Below are 15168 nucleotides of genomic sequence, written 5' to 3' on the forward strand. Positions count from 1 at the left end.
GCATGCACCGCTTGCTTTTTGTTCCTTATCGAAACCTCACAAAGCTTACAGCTCGACCCATCCTAAGTAACATCGCCAAACTTAAAAACTAACTAACTAACTGGTGCCGGCCCTGCTCAATTTAATATATGTAAATATTGTCCTGTTTAATTAATTCATTTGATCTCACCTTCTTCTAGCTACAAATATATATACCGGTAGCTAGTCTCCATGCAGATTCACCACCAATCAATTAATTGAACGTACGCATCAACAATGGAACGCCTCAAAAGGATTCACTTCCCACTCTGCATCCTCCTCTGCTTCGCTCTATCTCAGGCTTCCTATGCTCCCATCGCCACCCCGCAACGCCAGACTTACATAGTCCACGTGCGGCTGCCGGAGGGCATCGCGGCGGACCAGCTGCAGGAGACCTTTTACAGATCTTTCCTCTCTGCGGTGAATCCTGAGCTGAAATTCATCCACGCGTACACCAAAGTCATACATGGCTTCTCCGTTGGGTTGTCGGAGCTTGAGCTGGCGGCCATGTCGGCACTTCCTGGTTTTGTGCGTGCTTACCCCGACCGCACCTATCAGTTGCAGACCACCCACACGCCGGAATTCTTGGGGTTGCACCTCCGACAGGGACTGTGGAATCAATCCAACTTAGGCCGAGGCATTATCGTCGGACTCTTGGACACCGGCATCTTCCCCGACCATCCTTCTTTCGACGGTACTGGGATGCCGCCGCCGCCCGCTAAGTGGAAGGGACGGTGCGACTTCAACGCGTCTAGCTGCAACAACAAGCTCATCGGAGCCAGAGCATTTATTGGCGAATCGCCGAATGAGTCCCCGGTGGACGACGTGGGACACGGCACCCACACGGCTAGCACAGCCGCCGGAGCACCGGTGCCCGGCGCTGAAGTCCTAGGAAATGCCTACGGCGTCGCCACTGGCATGGCGCCCCTCGCGCACATCGCCATGTACAAAGTCTGCAGCGGCATCGGTTGCGCCAGCAGTGATATATTGGCCGGAATGGACGCGGCGGTGTCCGACGGAGTCGACGTGCTCTCTCTTTCTCTCGGTGGTCCCTCGGTGCGATTTGACGAGGACGCCATCGCGGTGGGCGCCTTCGGGGCGATCGACAATGGGGTGTTCGTGAGCTGCGCGGCAGGCAATTCGGGACCAGACCCGAGCTCACTCTCCAACGAGGCGCCGTGGATCCTCACAGTCGCCGCCGGAACAATGGACAGGGAGATCAGGTCGACGGTGAAGCTCGGCAATGGCCAAACATTGAACGGAGAGTCCCTGTACCAGCCCAAGTCCTTCGCCCCCGATCTCTACCCTCTGGTTGACGCCGGAGCAAGCGTTTTCCCACTCTCCCGCTACTGCGCCAGTAGCTTCTTCTTCGGCATCGACGTCAAGGGAAAGATCGTGCTGTGCGAATCGGGAATAGTCCCAAATGTGCAAAAGGGGGTCTTCGTGAAGGACGCCGGCGGCATCGGCATGATCGTCATGAACCAATTGTATGAGGGCTACACTACATTCCCTAACGCTCACGTGCTCCCGGCATCCCATGTCAGTTTCGCCGCCGGAGATCAAATCAGAGCCTACATCAACTCCACCACCAACGCCACAGCGGCATTCCTGTTCCAAGGCACCGTTCTCGGCACATCCCCTGCTCCGGTCGTCTCATTCTTCTCTTCAAGAGGCCCAAGCGCGGCTAGTCCCGGCATTTTGAAACCGGACGTCATCGGCCCCGGCGTCAACGTCTTGGCGGCCTGGCCATCCAACTTATCGCCGGCGCCGGCACAGGGCCCAGGATTCAATATAATATCAGGGACTTCCATGTCCACCCCTCATCTCAGCGGCATTGCCGCTCTCATCAAAAGCGCCCACCCAGACTGGTCTCCTGCCGCCATCAGATCCGCCATCATGACGACCGCCAATGTGTTGGACAAGGCCGGAAACCCGATCCTGAACGAGCAACACCTCCCGGCCGATCTTTTCTCAATCGGCGCCGGCTATGTCAACCCCATCAAGGCCGGAAACCCTGGCCTAGTCTACGACATTTCTCCCGACGACTACATTTCCTACCTATGCGGCTTGGGCTACACCGACGCCCAACTCAATGTGATAACGAGGAGAAACACTACCTGCCAAAGCGCCGGCAGCATCCAAGAAAAGGACTTGAACTATCCTTCCATCTCAGTGGCGCTCAGCGCCAACGCAACCACGGTGACCCTGGAGCGAAGGCTCAAGAACGTGGGGGCGCCGTCGGCGACCTACATGGCCGTGGTCGGCGCGCCGTCCGGAGTGAACGTGCGCGTGTACCCGTCGATTCTGCGCTTCAACAGCCTGAACCAAGAGATGAAGTTCAGTGTGACGTTGAATATGGCTGGTGGTGGAAGCGGCGGTGCGAGTGCAACGCAGGGCTACTTGAAGTGGATTTCGAGTCAGCGGGAAGTGAGGAGTCCGATCTCAGTGACCTACAAAATGTAGGTGATCAAGTACGTACTGTTCGTGGGCACAACATTTTTCATTTCGTTTCCAATAATTTGCATCGAAAGAATGCAAAGCGCTGTGTTCTTTGCATACTTCCTGTTGGTCATCTAATTAATCATTTCTCCAAATCCTTTCACTCAAAATGCTCGTTCTAATTCTAATGGGAATTAATTAAAGTTGCTTGCTTGTTTGTTTCTTCGGATTGTACCCTATAATTATATGACTTTGCTAAATTAAATTGATGTACTACAAAGCTAATATCTCACGGCATAATGATTATCTTATGAGTTATTAAATGCATTGATTCGTATACTAATATGGAAAATAATCTTCTATAATAAGTTAATTTGGAGAGAAATATCAAGAAATAGAAAAATAACAAAACTATTGAAAAATATTATTGATCAGGAAATATCTTTTATATCAAGCCAAGTAATTATTTATATATACTTTCAAACTCTAAAACATACACAAATGCAACAAATCTTAACACATGTATTCCATAGTATTTAACTTTTAAATAAAGGAAAAAAATTCAAACTAAAAGATAAATTCTTAACATACTAGACTCACAATCCTAAAATCATTAAATAGATTCAAATTTAAAAATATAAAAAAATAGAAATTATCAAAAATATCTACAATTATTTAAAAAAATAAAAAAAAATCTATAATCCATAGTGGTCGTCTTTGACTTCTCCCACTTGGTCATCAACCGGGAATTTGATCTTTTGGCAGTATGTAGACATTACTGTTCGAAATTCATTGAGTGCCGGCCGCTCCAAAATGACGTTGTAGGTCGATGGTGTGTCCACCATGATGAAGTTTGAGGTCCTGGTTTTCCTCAACGGCTCTTCTCCGAGCGAGATAGCCAGCCTAGCCTATCCGAGCAGCAATACCTCATTGCCTGTGAAATTGTAGAGTGGGGTTATCATAGGCAGCAATTCTCTTCAATCGATTTACAATTGATCGAATGCCTTCTTGAAGATGATGTTCACTGAACTCCTTGTGTCAACAAAAGTTCGGTGAATTATATAATTGACAATTACCGCTCGGATGATCAACGCGTCATCATGAGGGATCTCCGCTCGGATGATCAACGTGTCAACCCAGGTAATTATTTATATATATTTTCAAACTCTAAAACATACACAAATGCAAGAATCTCAACATATGTATTCCATAGTGTTTAACTTTTAAATAAAGGAAAAAATTCAAACAAAAAGATAAAATTCTTAAAAGACTAGACTCACAATCCTAAAATCACTAAATAAATTCAAAATTTTAAAAAATAAAAAAAATAGAAATTATCAAAAATATATATAAAAAGGGCAGGCCCGGTACACGAAGCTACCGCCATGCAGGGTTCTAGGGGAAGATCCATTGTATGCAACATTATCCTACTTTTTGCAAGAAGTAGTTTCTAAGATTCGAAACCGTGACCTTTTGGTCACATGACAACAACTTTACCGTTGCGCCAAAGCTCCCCTTCACAATTATTAAAAAAAAAATTTACTAAAACTAATAAAAAAAATATAACGAATCCTCTTGAATCAAAGATACTTTTCTTTCTTATGTATTAATTAAAATTAATGCTAAGAGAAGCAACATGAAAGGACTGAACAAATTGTCAATGATGCTTTTCACCTGATCGGCTTATGACACTCCTTAGCTTCCGATCAACACGATGTAGTCCGACGATCGGCTATATGACTGCTCCTTTGTAACTGAGCGTGTTAGCAAGTTTCTTTGCTGATCGGCCTGTTGAAGATCGTCGTTCGGCGATGTGTCTGCTTCCTTACGCCAATCAGCACAAGCAAGATCCTTGTGCTTCCTTGGGTGGGCATGCGATATGGGTTTACGCCATCCATATCTCTGGGAAATCGTGCAAATCCCTGCTTATTATAGCTGAGTGCGCCTCCTGCCTCTTAATTACCTTCATTAAATGTCATCCCATGGCCCAGCGCCACGTGTCCGTCCTGTTGCCACCACATGCTTGACATGACAGGCGGATATCCTTTAGTGACGTTACCTTTGGCGCTTTGAATTCAATGGTCAGATTTCTGCCTAGGTGTCCGCGACCCTAGATCAGACGACATCGATCGATCGACCCTGGGGTTTATAAACCCGTGCTCGCTACCTTCTCCTTTCTCTTATTTCCATCTTCGAGCTCTTTTGCGATACTCCATCTTCATTTCTTCGGCGACATCCTTCCTCTCCTGCTCCTCCGGCGACATTCCCGTAAGCTTTCCTTCCCCCCAATCATATCTTTTCATTGCCTTCTTTGCTTTTTGTGACGGCGAGTTCTTCACAGCCTCCCGTCACCACCCCTGGGCCTTGGTACACCTCTACTGAGTCCATGTTTGACACTGACGACGGTGAGAGCTTGACAACCACCTATGAGTTTCCTTCCAATTACCAAGTTCTTTTTCCTCCTTCTGATGGACCAAATGCTCCGTCGCCCAACTATCTTTGTTTCTTTAGGGATCAGTTTATTATCGGTTTGCGGTTTCCCATCCACCCCTTCTTTCCATCAGTATGTAAATATTTTTGCATATCTCTTCATCAACTAGTGATAAACTCCTTTCGGCTGCTGTGCAGGGTGGTGATTCTATTCTGCCTACACGACATTCCTTTCACTCCCTAACTTTTTCATTATTTTTATTATTCCAAATTGTCCGAACCAGGGTCTTTTCTTTTCCAAGCCCGAGTAGGCTTAGTTTTCTTCGGTAAAATGTCGACCTCCAATAAACATTGGAGTGAGTACTTCTTTTTTACGTGCCTTCTCGAGCGGCCAGACTTCCCGACCGACTGGCAGTTCGAAGTGGCGTGTCAACCTCCCCTAAAAAAGTACAAGAGCCGATCGAACTACCTCAATGCAGTTTCAATGTTGGTCGGTCAGAAATATGACATCCATAAGTTGTTGCTGGAGGGTGTCCTCTACGTTTTTGGCTTGAGTCCGATCCGCACAAGGCTTCCGTCCAGCCTAGGTATGCAGCTTCTTCTCTTCTTCTTTTTATTCTAACTGATTTCGTGTGGCCAAACAGGAGTGGAGAAGTGCACGACCGTGAATCCCTTGCACGGTCGTGCGACCAACCCAGAGGCAGATCAGAGCATGGCCGTGCATACTTGCACCGTCGTGCCCCCCCATGACCGTAACTAGGCAGTACACGGTCGTGCAACCCCTGCATGGCCATGTCCCCAGAGCCAAGCCCCAGGTTCACATGGCGTGCTAATTGGCACGGCTGTGCAGTACACCCAAAGCCAAGAAAGGGCATAGCCATGCCATCCTTGCACGACCATGCCGCGGGCGCCCTAGCCTATAAAAGGGTTTTAACCCTTTTCCCAAGGGGGGAGCCGGGCGAGCCGTCAGGAGAATCACTGTGTCGTTCCACGCCGTCCAGGACATCGGTCCAGCAATCTTTCATCACCATATCAACTTCGAAGTAAAGGATTGGATCCGAAGATCACTCACCGTCGTTGGATAAGCATACTTCTTCTTTCTCTCTTCGTGTTTGAGAATTTGTATGTTTAAATACATCATGTCTTCGGGTTTTTCTCCGGCGTCTATGGAGTATAGTCCTTGTTCTAGGATGAGGGAGTAATTATGGATTGATTTTGATATAAGACTCATATTATGCTTATATCCGTTGGATGATTTTGCTTGCTTTGTTTCGACTACTCAATCTCTATGCCGTGTTGATTGATTGTGTAGGAATTGTCAACCTCGTAGAGGGAATACCTTAGATTGTACACTCGAGGGGCCCTAGTTACAGGGGTAATCCGTTCACGAACATCTAGGGTACTTCCTTAAAAGGAGAGGCGACTCCTCCACAAGGAAGTAAAAGACCAAACTAAGCTCCTTAATTCTATCTTTGATAACATCAATTATAGTTGTGTCCTTATGATCTACCGAGGCGCCCTAGTGACAGGGGTTAACCGTAACAGGATTTCATAGGGATCGGCTTTGCTTGGAGCTTAAGGATAGTTGCTTTAGCTTCCGGCGAATGCATGCTGATGGACAATGAGTACAGGATAGTATGTGATACATCAATACCACCACAATGAAACCGAACTCCTAGAACTCTTCATTAACCAGGTTGATTTTTTCTCATTGCTAGTTCTCGTTTCCACTTTCTAATCTCTTTTCTTAGATTACTTACAACCATTGATAGTGTATCTAATCCTAAGTGTGTCATCACTAGTGCTTATAACCAATCCTCGTGGGGTCGATAATATTTATTACTGACTATGAATCCGTGCACTTGCAGAAGCGTAATAAGTTTTTGACGCCGTTGCCGGGGACTGCGTCTATAACATTGGTGATAGTCATAGTAGATTAGACTAGACTTTGTTTTCTTTTCCTTTATCTTTCCTTTATTTTGCATTTAGAGATAAATCGTAGAGTGGGGTTATCATAGGCAACAACTCTCTTCGATCGATTTGCAATTGGTCGAACGCCTTCTTGAAGATGATGTTCACTGAACTCCCTGTGTCAACAAAAGTTCAGTGAATTATATAATTGACAATTACCGCTCGGATGATCAACGCGTCATCATGAGGGATCTCCACTCCCTCCAAATCTTTGGGACCAAAGCTGATCTCGGGCCCTTCGACCCTCTCCCTGTTACACCCCACGAGGTGGATTTCCAGCCGATGGGCATGCGCTTTCGTGCTTCTGTTGGCGTCGTCGCCCGGAAATCATGCCTATTTCTCCTCAGGCGGCATTGCTTCTGTTTTCTTCTTCCCGAGCAGAGGGTCTATTCTGCTCGACGGGGAGTCGAGAGAGACCCGCGTTATCCCTCCACTGGTGTTGTGGATTGCGTCACTCGGGTGCCCTTCTTTCGTCCTCCCGCCACCCCCATGGATCTGTGTCTATGGCACCGATTGGGTGACGAAGATCGACGGCAGTATCATCTCGACGTCGGTCGGCTAACGATCGGTGTCATATTATAGCAGTCGCACGTGTTGTGTGCCATCGACTGATGAAAAGAGTAGAACATAGGTGTCCATACCTTGCCTTTTGCAGCCTTGTGACGACCAGAGACCACATGCTGCACGGCATGTGTTCTGGCCTCCTGGTGTCAATACCTTGCCTTTTGCAGCCTTGTGACGACCAGAGACCACATGCTGCACGGCATGTGTCCTGGCCTCCTGGAGTAGAGTCCTTGTTCTAGGATAAGAGAGTAATTGTGGATTGATTTTGATGTAAGACTCATATTATGCTTATATTCATTGGATGATTTCACTTGCTTTGTTTCGACTACTCGATCTCTATGTCGTGTTGATTGATTGTGTAGTAATTGCCAACCTTGTAGAGGGAATACATTAGATTGTACACTTGAGGGGCCCTAGTGATAGGGGTAATCCGTTCACGGACATCTAGGGTACTTCCTTGAAAGGAGAGGTGACTTCTCCATAAGGAAGTAAGAGACCAAACTAAGCTACTTAATTCTATCTTTGATAACATCAATTAGAGTTGTGTCCTTGTGATCTACCGAGACGCCCTAGTGACAGGGGTTAACCGTAACAGGATTTCATAGGGATCGTCTTTGCTTGGTGCTTAAGGATAGTTGCTTTAGCTTCCGTCGCATGTATGCTGATGGACAATGAGTACAGGATAGTATGTGATACATCAATACCACCACAATAAAATCGAACTCCTAGAACTCTTCATTAACCAGGTTGATTTCTTCTCGTTGCTAGTTCTCGTTTCCACTTTCTAATCTCTTGGTGGATAGAAGTTGTCCAGGAATTTCTGCTCACACTGCTCCCAGGATGTAATGCTATTTGCTGGAAGGGAATTTAGGCATTGCTTGGCTCTGTCTTTCAAGGAGAATCCAAAGAGAAATAACCTTACTGATTCCAAAGGGACTCCGTTCACTTTCATGGTACCACAGATCTTGTAGAAAAGCTCTAAGTGGTGGTTTGGATCATCGTGCGGTCCTCCTCCAAATTGATTCTGCTGAACCATGTGAATTACTGCACACTTGATTTTAAAATTGTTAGCTTTGATTGGCGGTGGAGTGATGCTAGACTGAACCCCTCGTGCATAAGGTGCTGCATAATCCTTCAACAATTTATCAGCCATCTCTGAAGATTCTTGTGCTGCTTGAAATGCTTTCTGTAGGTTTCTTCTTCTCAGGAAAGTCCTATCGATCTCTTGATCGAACGGTAGAAATTGTCCTAAAAGATTAGCTCTTCGCATGCAAAAATAAAATATGAAATATAGTAAAGAAGAAGTGAAATAATATTATTTTTGGCGTTTTTAATAAAAATACAGAAAGTAAAGAAAAACAAGAATAAAATTTTTATCTCTAAATGCAAAATAAAGGAAAGATAAAGGAAAAGAAAACAAAGTCTAGTCTAATCTAGTATGACTATCACCAATGTTATAGACGCAGTCCCCGGCAACGGCGCCAAAAACTTATTACGCTTCCGCAAGTGCACGAAATCATAGTCAGTAATAAATATTATCGATCCCACGAGGATTGGTTATAAGCACTAGTGATGACATACTTAGGATTAGCTACACTATCAATGGTTGTAAGGGGTAATCCGTTCACGGACATCTAGGGTACTTCCTTGAAAGGAGAGGCGACTCCTCCATAAGGAAGTAAGAGACCAAACTAAGCTCCTTAATTCTATCTTTGATAACATCAATTAGAGTTGTGTCCTTGTGATCTACCAAGGTGCCCTAGTGACAGGGGTTAACCGTAACAGGATTTCATAGGGATCGTCTTTGCTTGGTGCTTAAGGATAGTTGCTTTAGCTTCCGGCGAATGCATGCTGATGGACAATGAGTATAGGATAGTATGTGATACATCAATACCATCACAATGAAACCGAACTCTATGAACTCTTCATTAACCAGGTTGATTTCTTCTCGTTGCTAGTTCTCATTTCCGCTTTCTAATCTCTTTTCATAGATTACTTACAACCATCGATAGTGTAGCTAATCTTAAGTGTGCCATCACAAGTGCTTATAACCAGTCCTCGTGGGATTGATAATCTTTATTACTGACGATGAATCCGTGCACTTGCGGAAGCATAACACTGATTGACTCACGAGAATGTTGGTGCAGCGGGGACCGACAAGAGGGGGGTGAATTGCCTGCGATAAATATTATACCCTCCTCAAAGCTTTTCAACTCTTAAAATAAAGCAACAATAATAAAATTAATAGCAGAAATTAACCTGGTTACAACCAAGAGGGTTGTTAATCTAGGGCAGTAAGAAAAGCGCAGTAAGAAAGCTCCTTCTTTGAATACGGAGAAGCCTTTTACACTTTGACAGTACAGTAGTTGCTAAGAGAATGAGGTACAAGAGTTACTATTTTGTTCTTATTCGTCGTATCTAATAGCTACTCGAGACCTCCTTTATATAGGGGTTCTAGAGCTTATCACATAACCTGAACCTTCGGGATCAGGTTTGACTCGAGAGGGATCGGTCGACCGATCCCCAGGTTTGGTCGACCCAACCTGCTGTACCTGTCCAGTCTTCCGTCCAGGTGCAGTCTCTGAGGATCGAGCTTTGATTCAGTCGACCGATCCTTATGTTCGATCGACCGATCGACCAACGGTCTCCAACTGAGTTGGCCCGATCAATTTGCTCGACTAAGTCTCTGGATTAACTTCGGTTCGGTCGATCGATCAAGAGGTTCGGTCGACCGATCAACTTTACCAACGGTCAGTTTCTGACGTGGCATTGGTGGTTGGCTGCTGATTGAGAGGGGTTCGGTCGACCGATCAGGAGGTTCGGTCGACCAAACCATTGACAAGTCAACTTCCAGTTGACTTGCTTTGGTTCGGCTTCTTTGGGTGATTTCGGCCATCCGGAATAGGGCTCACCCGAACCCAGTTCCCGGCCTTCTCCTCGAGCAATTTTCCGTCCCGGCTTTACGTCCCTCAAACACCGCGCATGTTCTTCACGCCCATCGGGTGTACTCTTCCGCAGCTCTCTCGTCATTCGGACACACCGAGCCCGTCGGCTCCCTTCCCGTGCCGTCCTTCTCGCTAGCTACGTCTTCCGCTCGACTTCCTGCGCTCCTAAGCTCCTGCACACTTAGATTCAGGAATCAAACATAAACCAGGACCTAACCTAAACTTGGTTGATCACATCAAAACTACCACGAGGTTCAACAATCTCCCCCTTTTTGATGTGCATCAACCCAAGTTCAGGTTAGGGTTAAAACAAACAGATAGTAATTTAAAGAAATTACTAAACTAACAATTCAGGCATAAATTTGCAACTTTAAAATAAATTGCAACATGAAAATTTATACTTAAAAAAAAATTTAACTAACTCCCCCTAACTGAACTTATCTTTATTCTCCCCCTTTGATCACAGCAAAAAAAAAAAAATTCAAAGTTAAACAATTTCTAAGTAAAGATTAAAAAAAACTGAGTTAGGTTTAATTTCAAAAATTTCTAGGTTTTGAAAAATTTTCCAAGTTAAAATGAATTTTCAGAATTTTCAAAAAAAATTTCTAAGTAAAAATTTCAAGAAATATTTTTTCTAGAAAATTAAAAAAATTTAACGAATTTCTAAGGAAATATTTAAAAACTTTTCAAAGCATTATTCAATTCTAATTTTAATGCTTTTATCAGAAAGTTAATTAAACATTTTTATTTCGATATTTCGGTTTCTAGGTCGTGGCGAGGCACTAGGCCTTCTTGGTTATTGGAGGAACAACCACTTCCTTAGACAAAGCTTCCATATAGAACCTCAATGTTTAATTTTCTCACTGTAAGCTTTTAACTAAAAGTGAAATTTAAACCAGTAAAGATTTTGAAACCCAATAAAGGTTCCTACCTACAGGGTTGGTCAAAAACTTAGGGGGTACATAGTTTCTTGGTATTTTCCTAAGTTGACCCTGATGCTTTCTTATGTACCAATTTAATTTTCCATATAACTTTAATTTTGAATGAGGAAAAACATTTTTAAAACATGCATCAGTTTTCAATTTTTTAATTTCTAATTTTAAAACTTCATTTTCTGATTTCAAATATTCATTTTCCTTTTCTACTTTATCTAATTCGTTAGAAAGAGCTTTAATAAAATGAAAGGACTGTTTAGGGTTTAGGGCACGTACCTTACTTACCTCGTCTTGCGATGTTCCCCCTTCATCACAGCTTTCTTCTTCTTCTGTTGTTCCTCCCCCTTCATCTATGCTCATTTTTGAGCTAGACGTTTCTTCTAGCTGATGATTGGCCATCAGTGCTAGTCCCGAGAATTCTTCGACTTTGGATTCGGAGGACGATGAATCATCCCACGTGGCCTTTAGGTTGTATTTGGGTCGAGCTGGCTTCTTACTCTTTTCTTTACTTTTTCTTTTCAGTTTTGGGCACTTTGATATGTCCTTCTTCGTTGCAATTGTAGCAACGAACCACTCTTTTCTTTTGCTGGAACTTTTTCGACTGCGATCTAAATTTATTAGATTTAAAAAATTTATTAAAGCGTCTTACCAATAGTGCCGCTTCCGATCCGTCGATCGAGGCTTCGGAGTCAGAACCGTTTGTTCTTACCTTCAAAGCGATGTTCTGACTAATCTTTTCTACTCCATTGGGCTCTGCAACTCGAGATTCGTGAAGTTCAAAAGTAGAAAACAAATGTTCTAGAGTACTTACCTCGAAATCCTTAGAGATGTAGTACGCATCTACTAAGGAGGCCCACTCGGGAGTTCTCGGGAAGGCGTTGAGCGCGTACCGGATCGAGTCCTGGTTCGTTACTTCTTCTCCAAGATTGGTTAGTTGCGTGATCAGCTCTTTGATCCTTGCTTGGAGTTGCGCTACCTTTTCACCTTGGTTCATTCGGAGGTTCGTCAACTAGGTTCGGAGGATGTCGCGCCTTGCTAGCTTCGCCTCGGAAGTACCTTCGTAAAGCTCCAGGAATTTTTCCTAGAGATCTTTCGCGGAGTCTTAGCTTCCGATCTGATTTACCTCATGAGGTGGCAGAACGCTGAGCAGGTGGAACTAATCCTTTCCGTTGGCGACAAAATCAGCTTGCTCCTTCTTGCTCCACGTGTTTTTTTCTTTATCTTTCGGCGCTGCAAAATCATATTTCATTGTAATAAGAATATCAAAATCCGTTTTAAAAAATACCTCCATTTTTCACTTCCATGTAGCGAAATCTCCGTCGAACTTCGGGGGATGAATGTTCGCGCCGGCCATTGTTCTGATCTTTGTGCTTCAGATGGCGGTTAGTCCCTCTGAGGATGTTTGGCTCTGATACCACTTGTTGGTGCAGCGGGGACCGACAAGAGGGGGGTGAATTGCATGCGTAAATATTATACCCTCCTCAAAGCTTTTCAACTCTTAAATTAAAGCAACAATAATAAAATTAATAGCAGAAATAAAAGGAGACAGAAATTAACCTGGTTACAACCAAGAGGGTTGTTAATCCAGGGTAGTAAGAAAAGCGCAGTAAGAAAGCTCCTTCTCTAAAGGCGGAGAAGCCTTTTACACTTTGACAGTACAGTAGTTGCTAAGAGAATGAGAGTACAAGAGTTACTATTTTGTTCGTATTCGTCGTATCTAATAGCTACTCGAGACCTCCTTTATATAGGGGTTCTAGAGCTTATCACATAACCTGAACCTTCGGGATCAGGTTTGACTCGAGAGGGATCGGTCGACCGAACCTGCTGTACCTGCCCAGTCTTCCGTCCAAGTGCAGTCTCTGAGGATCAAGCTTTGGTTCGGTCGACCGATCCTTATGTTCGGTCGACCGATCCTTATGTTCGGTCGACCGATCGACCAACGGTCTCCAGCTGACTTGGCCCGATCAATTTGCTCGACTAAGTCTCTGGATTAACTTCGGTTCGGTCGACCGATCAAGAGGTTCGGTCGACCGAACCATTGACAAGTTAACTTCCAATTGACTTGCTCTGGTTTGGCTTCTTTGGGTGATTTCGGCCATCCGGAATAGGGCTCACCCGAACCCAGTTCCCGGCCTTCTCCTCGAGCAGTCTTCCGTCCCGGCTTTACGTCCCTCGAACACCGCGCATGTTCTTCACGCCCACCGAGTGTACTCTTCCGCAGCTCTCTCGTCCTTTGGACGCACCGAGCCTGTCGGCTCCCTTCCCGTGCCGTCCTTCTCGCTAGCTGCGTCTTCCGCTCGACTTCCTGCGCTCCTAAGCTCCTACACACTTAGACACAGGGATCAAACATAAAGCAGGACCTAACCTAAACTTGGTTGATCACATCAAAACTACCACAGGGTTCAACAGAGAATATCTACATGATGAGAGCGAAGCGGCTCTAGCCTTAGTGAGAGAAGGGATAGCCAGCCGGACGCCCAGCGGGGGAGCGGTTGGTGCATCGCACCCTCCCTTCGAGCGATTGTCGGTGATTCCAATTGAGAGGGCATCGAATTCATCCTCATCAGGGGAACCATTGATAAGGCAGAAGAGGCACCGGGCGGAGACTTCACCGCGATCCACTTCCTCGGTGTTGCGGACCCCCTCCAGAACTATCCCGCGCCCTTCCGCCAAGCGGGTTGAAACATCGACCCCAACTCCAGCTCCGGCGACTGCTCCCCTTACGTCGTCTGATCGGACACCATCCATATCTAATTTTCCACAGGGAACTGTGTATACGCCGCCAGTTGCCTTCATGTCGCCACCATCAAAGATTCGGAAGTCTGGCATCCATCCAACGTCATCATCTCGGCCTTCTGGATGAGCGACCTCGATCCAATCAACCCCGAGCGGCTAGTGCTATATAACAGTGGTTCTCTATCCCCCCTGACCGAGGAATGGCATGAGTTGGATGGCGCTGAAGCCCGAGCCCCCAAGCACCAGATAATCATTCAGGGGCTGCTCGCACAGATATGGGTTGATGCCCGAGCCTGTACAGTGGTCATGCCTCCGGGAGCGCTCGCGGACAGCCACACCCAGATGTCCATGGGTAAGTCTTGTATTTTCTTAATTTATCTTTGATCGACGCTTATATTTTCTTGGTTATTCACAGTATTGGGTAGAGAGCCTGTCTATATGCCAAAGTCTTACTTTTTTGGAGTAGGAGATTAAGCAACTGAAGGCGCTGGGTGGCTAGTCATCTGCTTCTCAAGAGCGGATGGAGCTGATGAATACTAAGATGGCTTAGTTTTGAGTCAATCTGGCTAAGAGTGCCGAGCTGCTGGAGGCATTGAAAGGAAAAAGTGCTGAGCAGGCCACTTTAATAGCTTGGCTTAATAAACAGGCTAACACCTTTGAAGCCAAAATCCATTTGGCAAACACCAGGAAACTCCAGGCCATTGAAGATTTGGAGATCAAGAATAAAGAGTTACGGGTGTTGACTCAAAACATGAAAGCTGCTGAGGTCGCTTTGAAGGCCGAGAGGGATGGGTAATTGGCCGAGCAAACTTCAACGAAGACCCAGCTCGACGCCAAGGATGAAGAGTTGGCCCGGCTGAAGAAATAACTTGAGGCCTCCCGAGCGGCCCTAGAGACCTATTAGAGAGCCGAGTCGAGTAGGTTTGAACTCATGAAGCAAACCTACATCTGCTCGGATGTTTTTAATGACAAGGTCGCTGACCGGGCACTTCGTCTGTTTGACTTGGTGATCAAAGGAATGTTCGGCCAACTCAGGGAAGGCGGCCACCTCCCTGCTTCTCTATTGAGTAAGGTCATCAGTCAGGACAAGCTGACTAAATCGCTGCTCGATGATGTCTTGGATTATCTAG

The 15168-nt window shown here is 45.5% G+C and overlaps 1 protein-coding gene across 1 annotated transcript; it reads left to right on the forward strand.

The window, feature by feature from the left end:
- The first annotated feature begins 236 nt into the window (after positions 1-236).
- On the forward strand, positions 237-2686 carry LOC121977610 (subtilisin-like protease 3). The gene has a single exon (XM_042530083.1). It carries the CDS (start codon positions 256-258, stop codon positions 2479-2481), a length of 2226 nt encoding a protein of 741 aa, XP_042386017.1. The 5' UTR covers positions 237-255; the 3' UTR covers positions 2482-2686.
- Positions 2687-15168: the final 12482 nt, after the last annotated feature.

The sequence above is a fragment of the Zingiber officinale genome, chromosome 4B (genome assembly GCF_018446385.1).
Source record: "Zingiber officinale cultivar Zhangliang chromosome 4B, Zo_v1.1, whole genome shotgun sequence".
NCBI classification, from domain to species: domain Eukaryota; kingdom Viridiplantae; phylum Streptophyta; class Magnoliopsida; order Zingiberales; family Zingiberaceae; genus Zingiber; species Zingiber officinale.

Coding starts and splice junctions, on each gene's coding strand:
- LOC121977610 (XM_042530083.1), top strand. CDS start 256: ATGGAACGCCTCAAAAGGATTCACTTCCCACTCTGCATCCTCCTCTGC.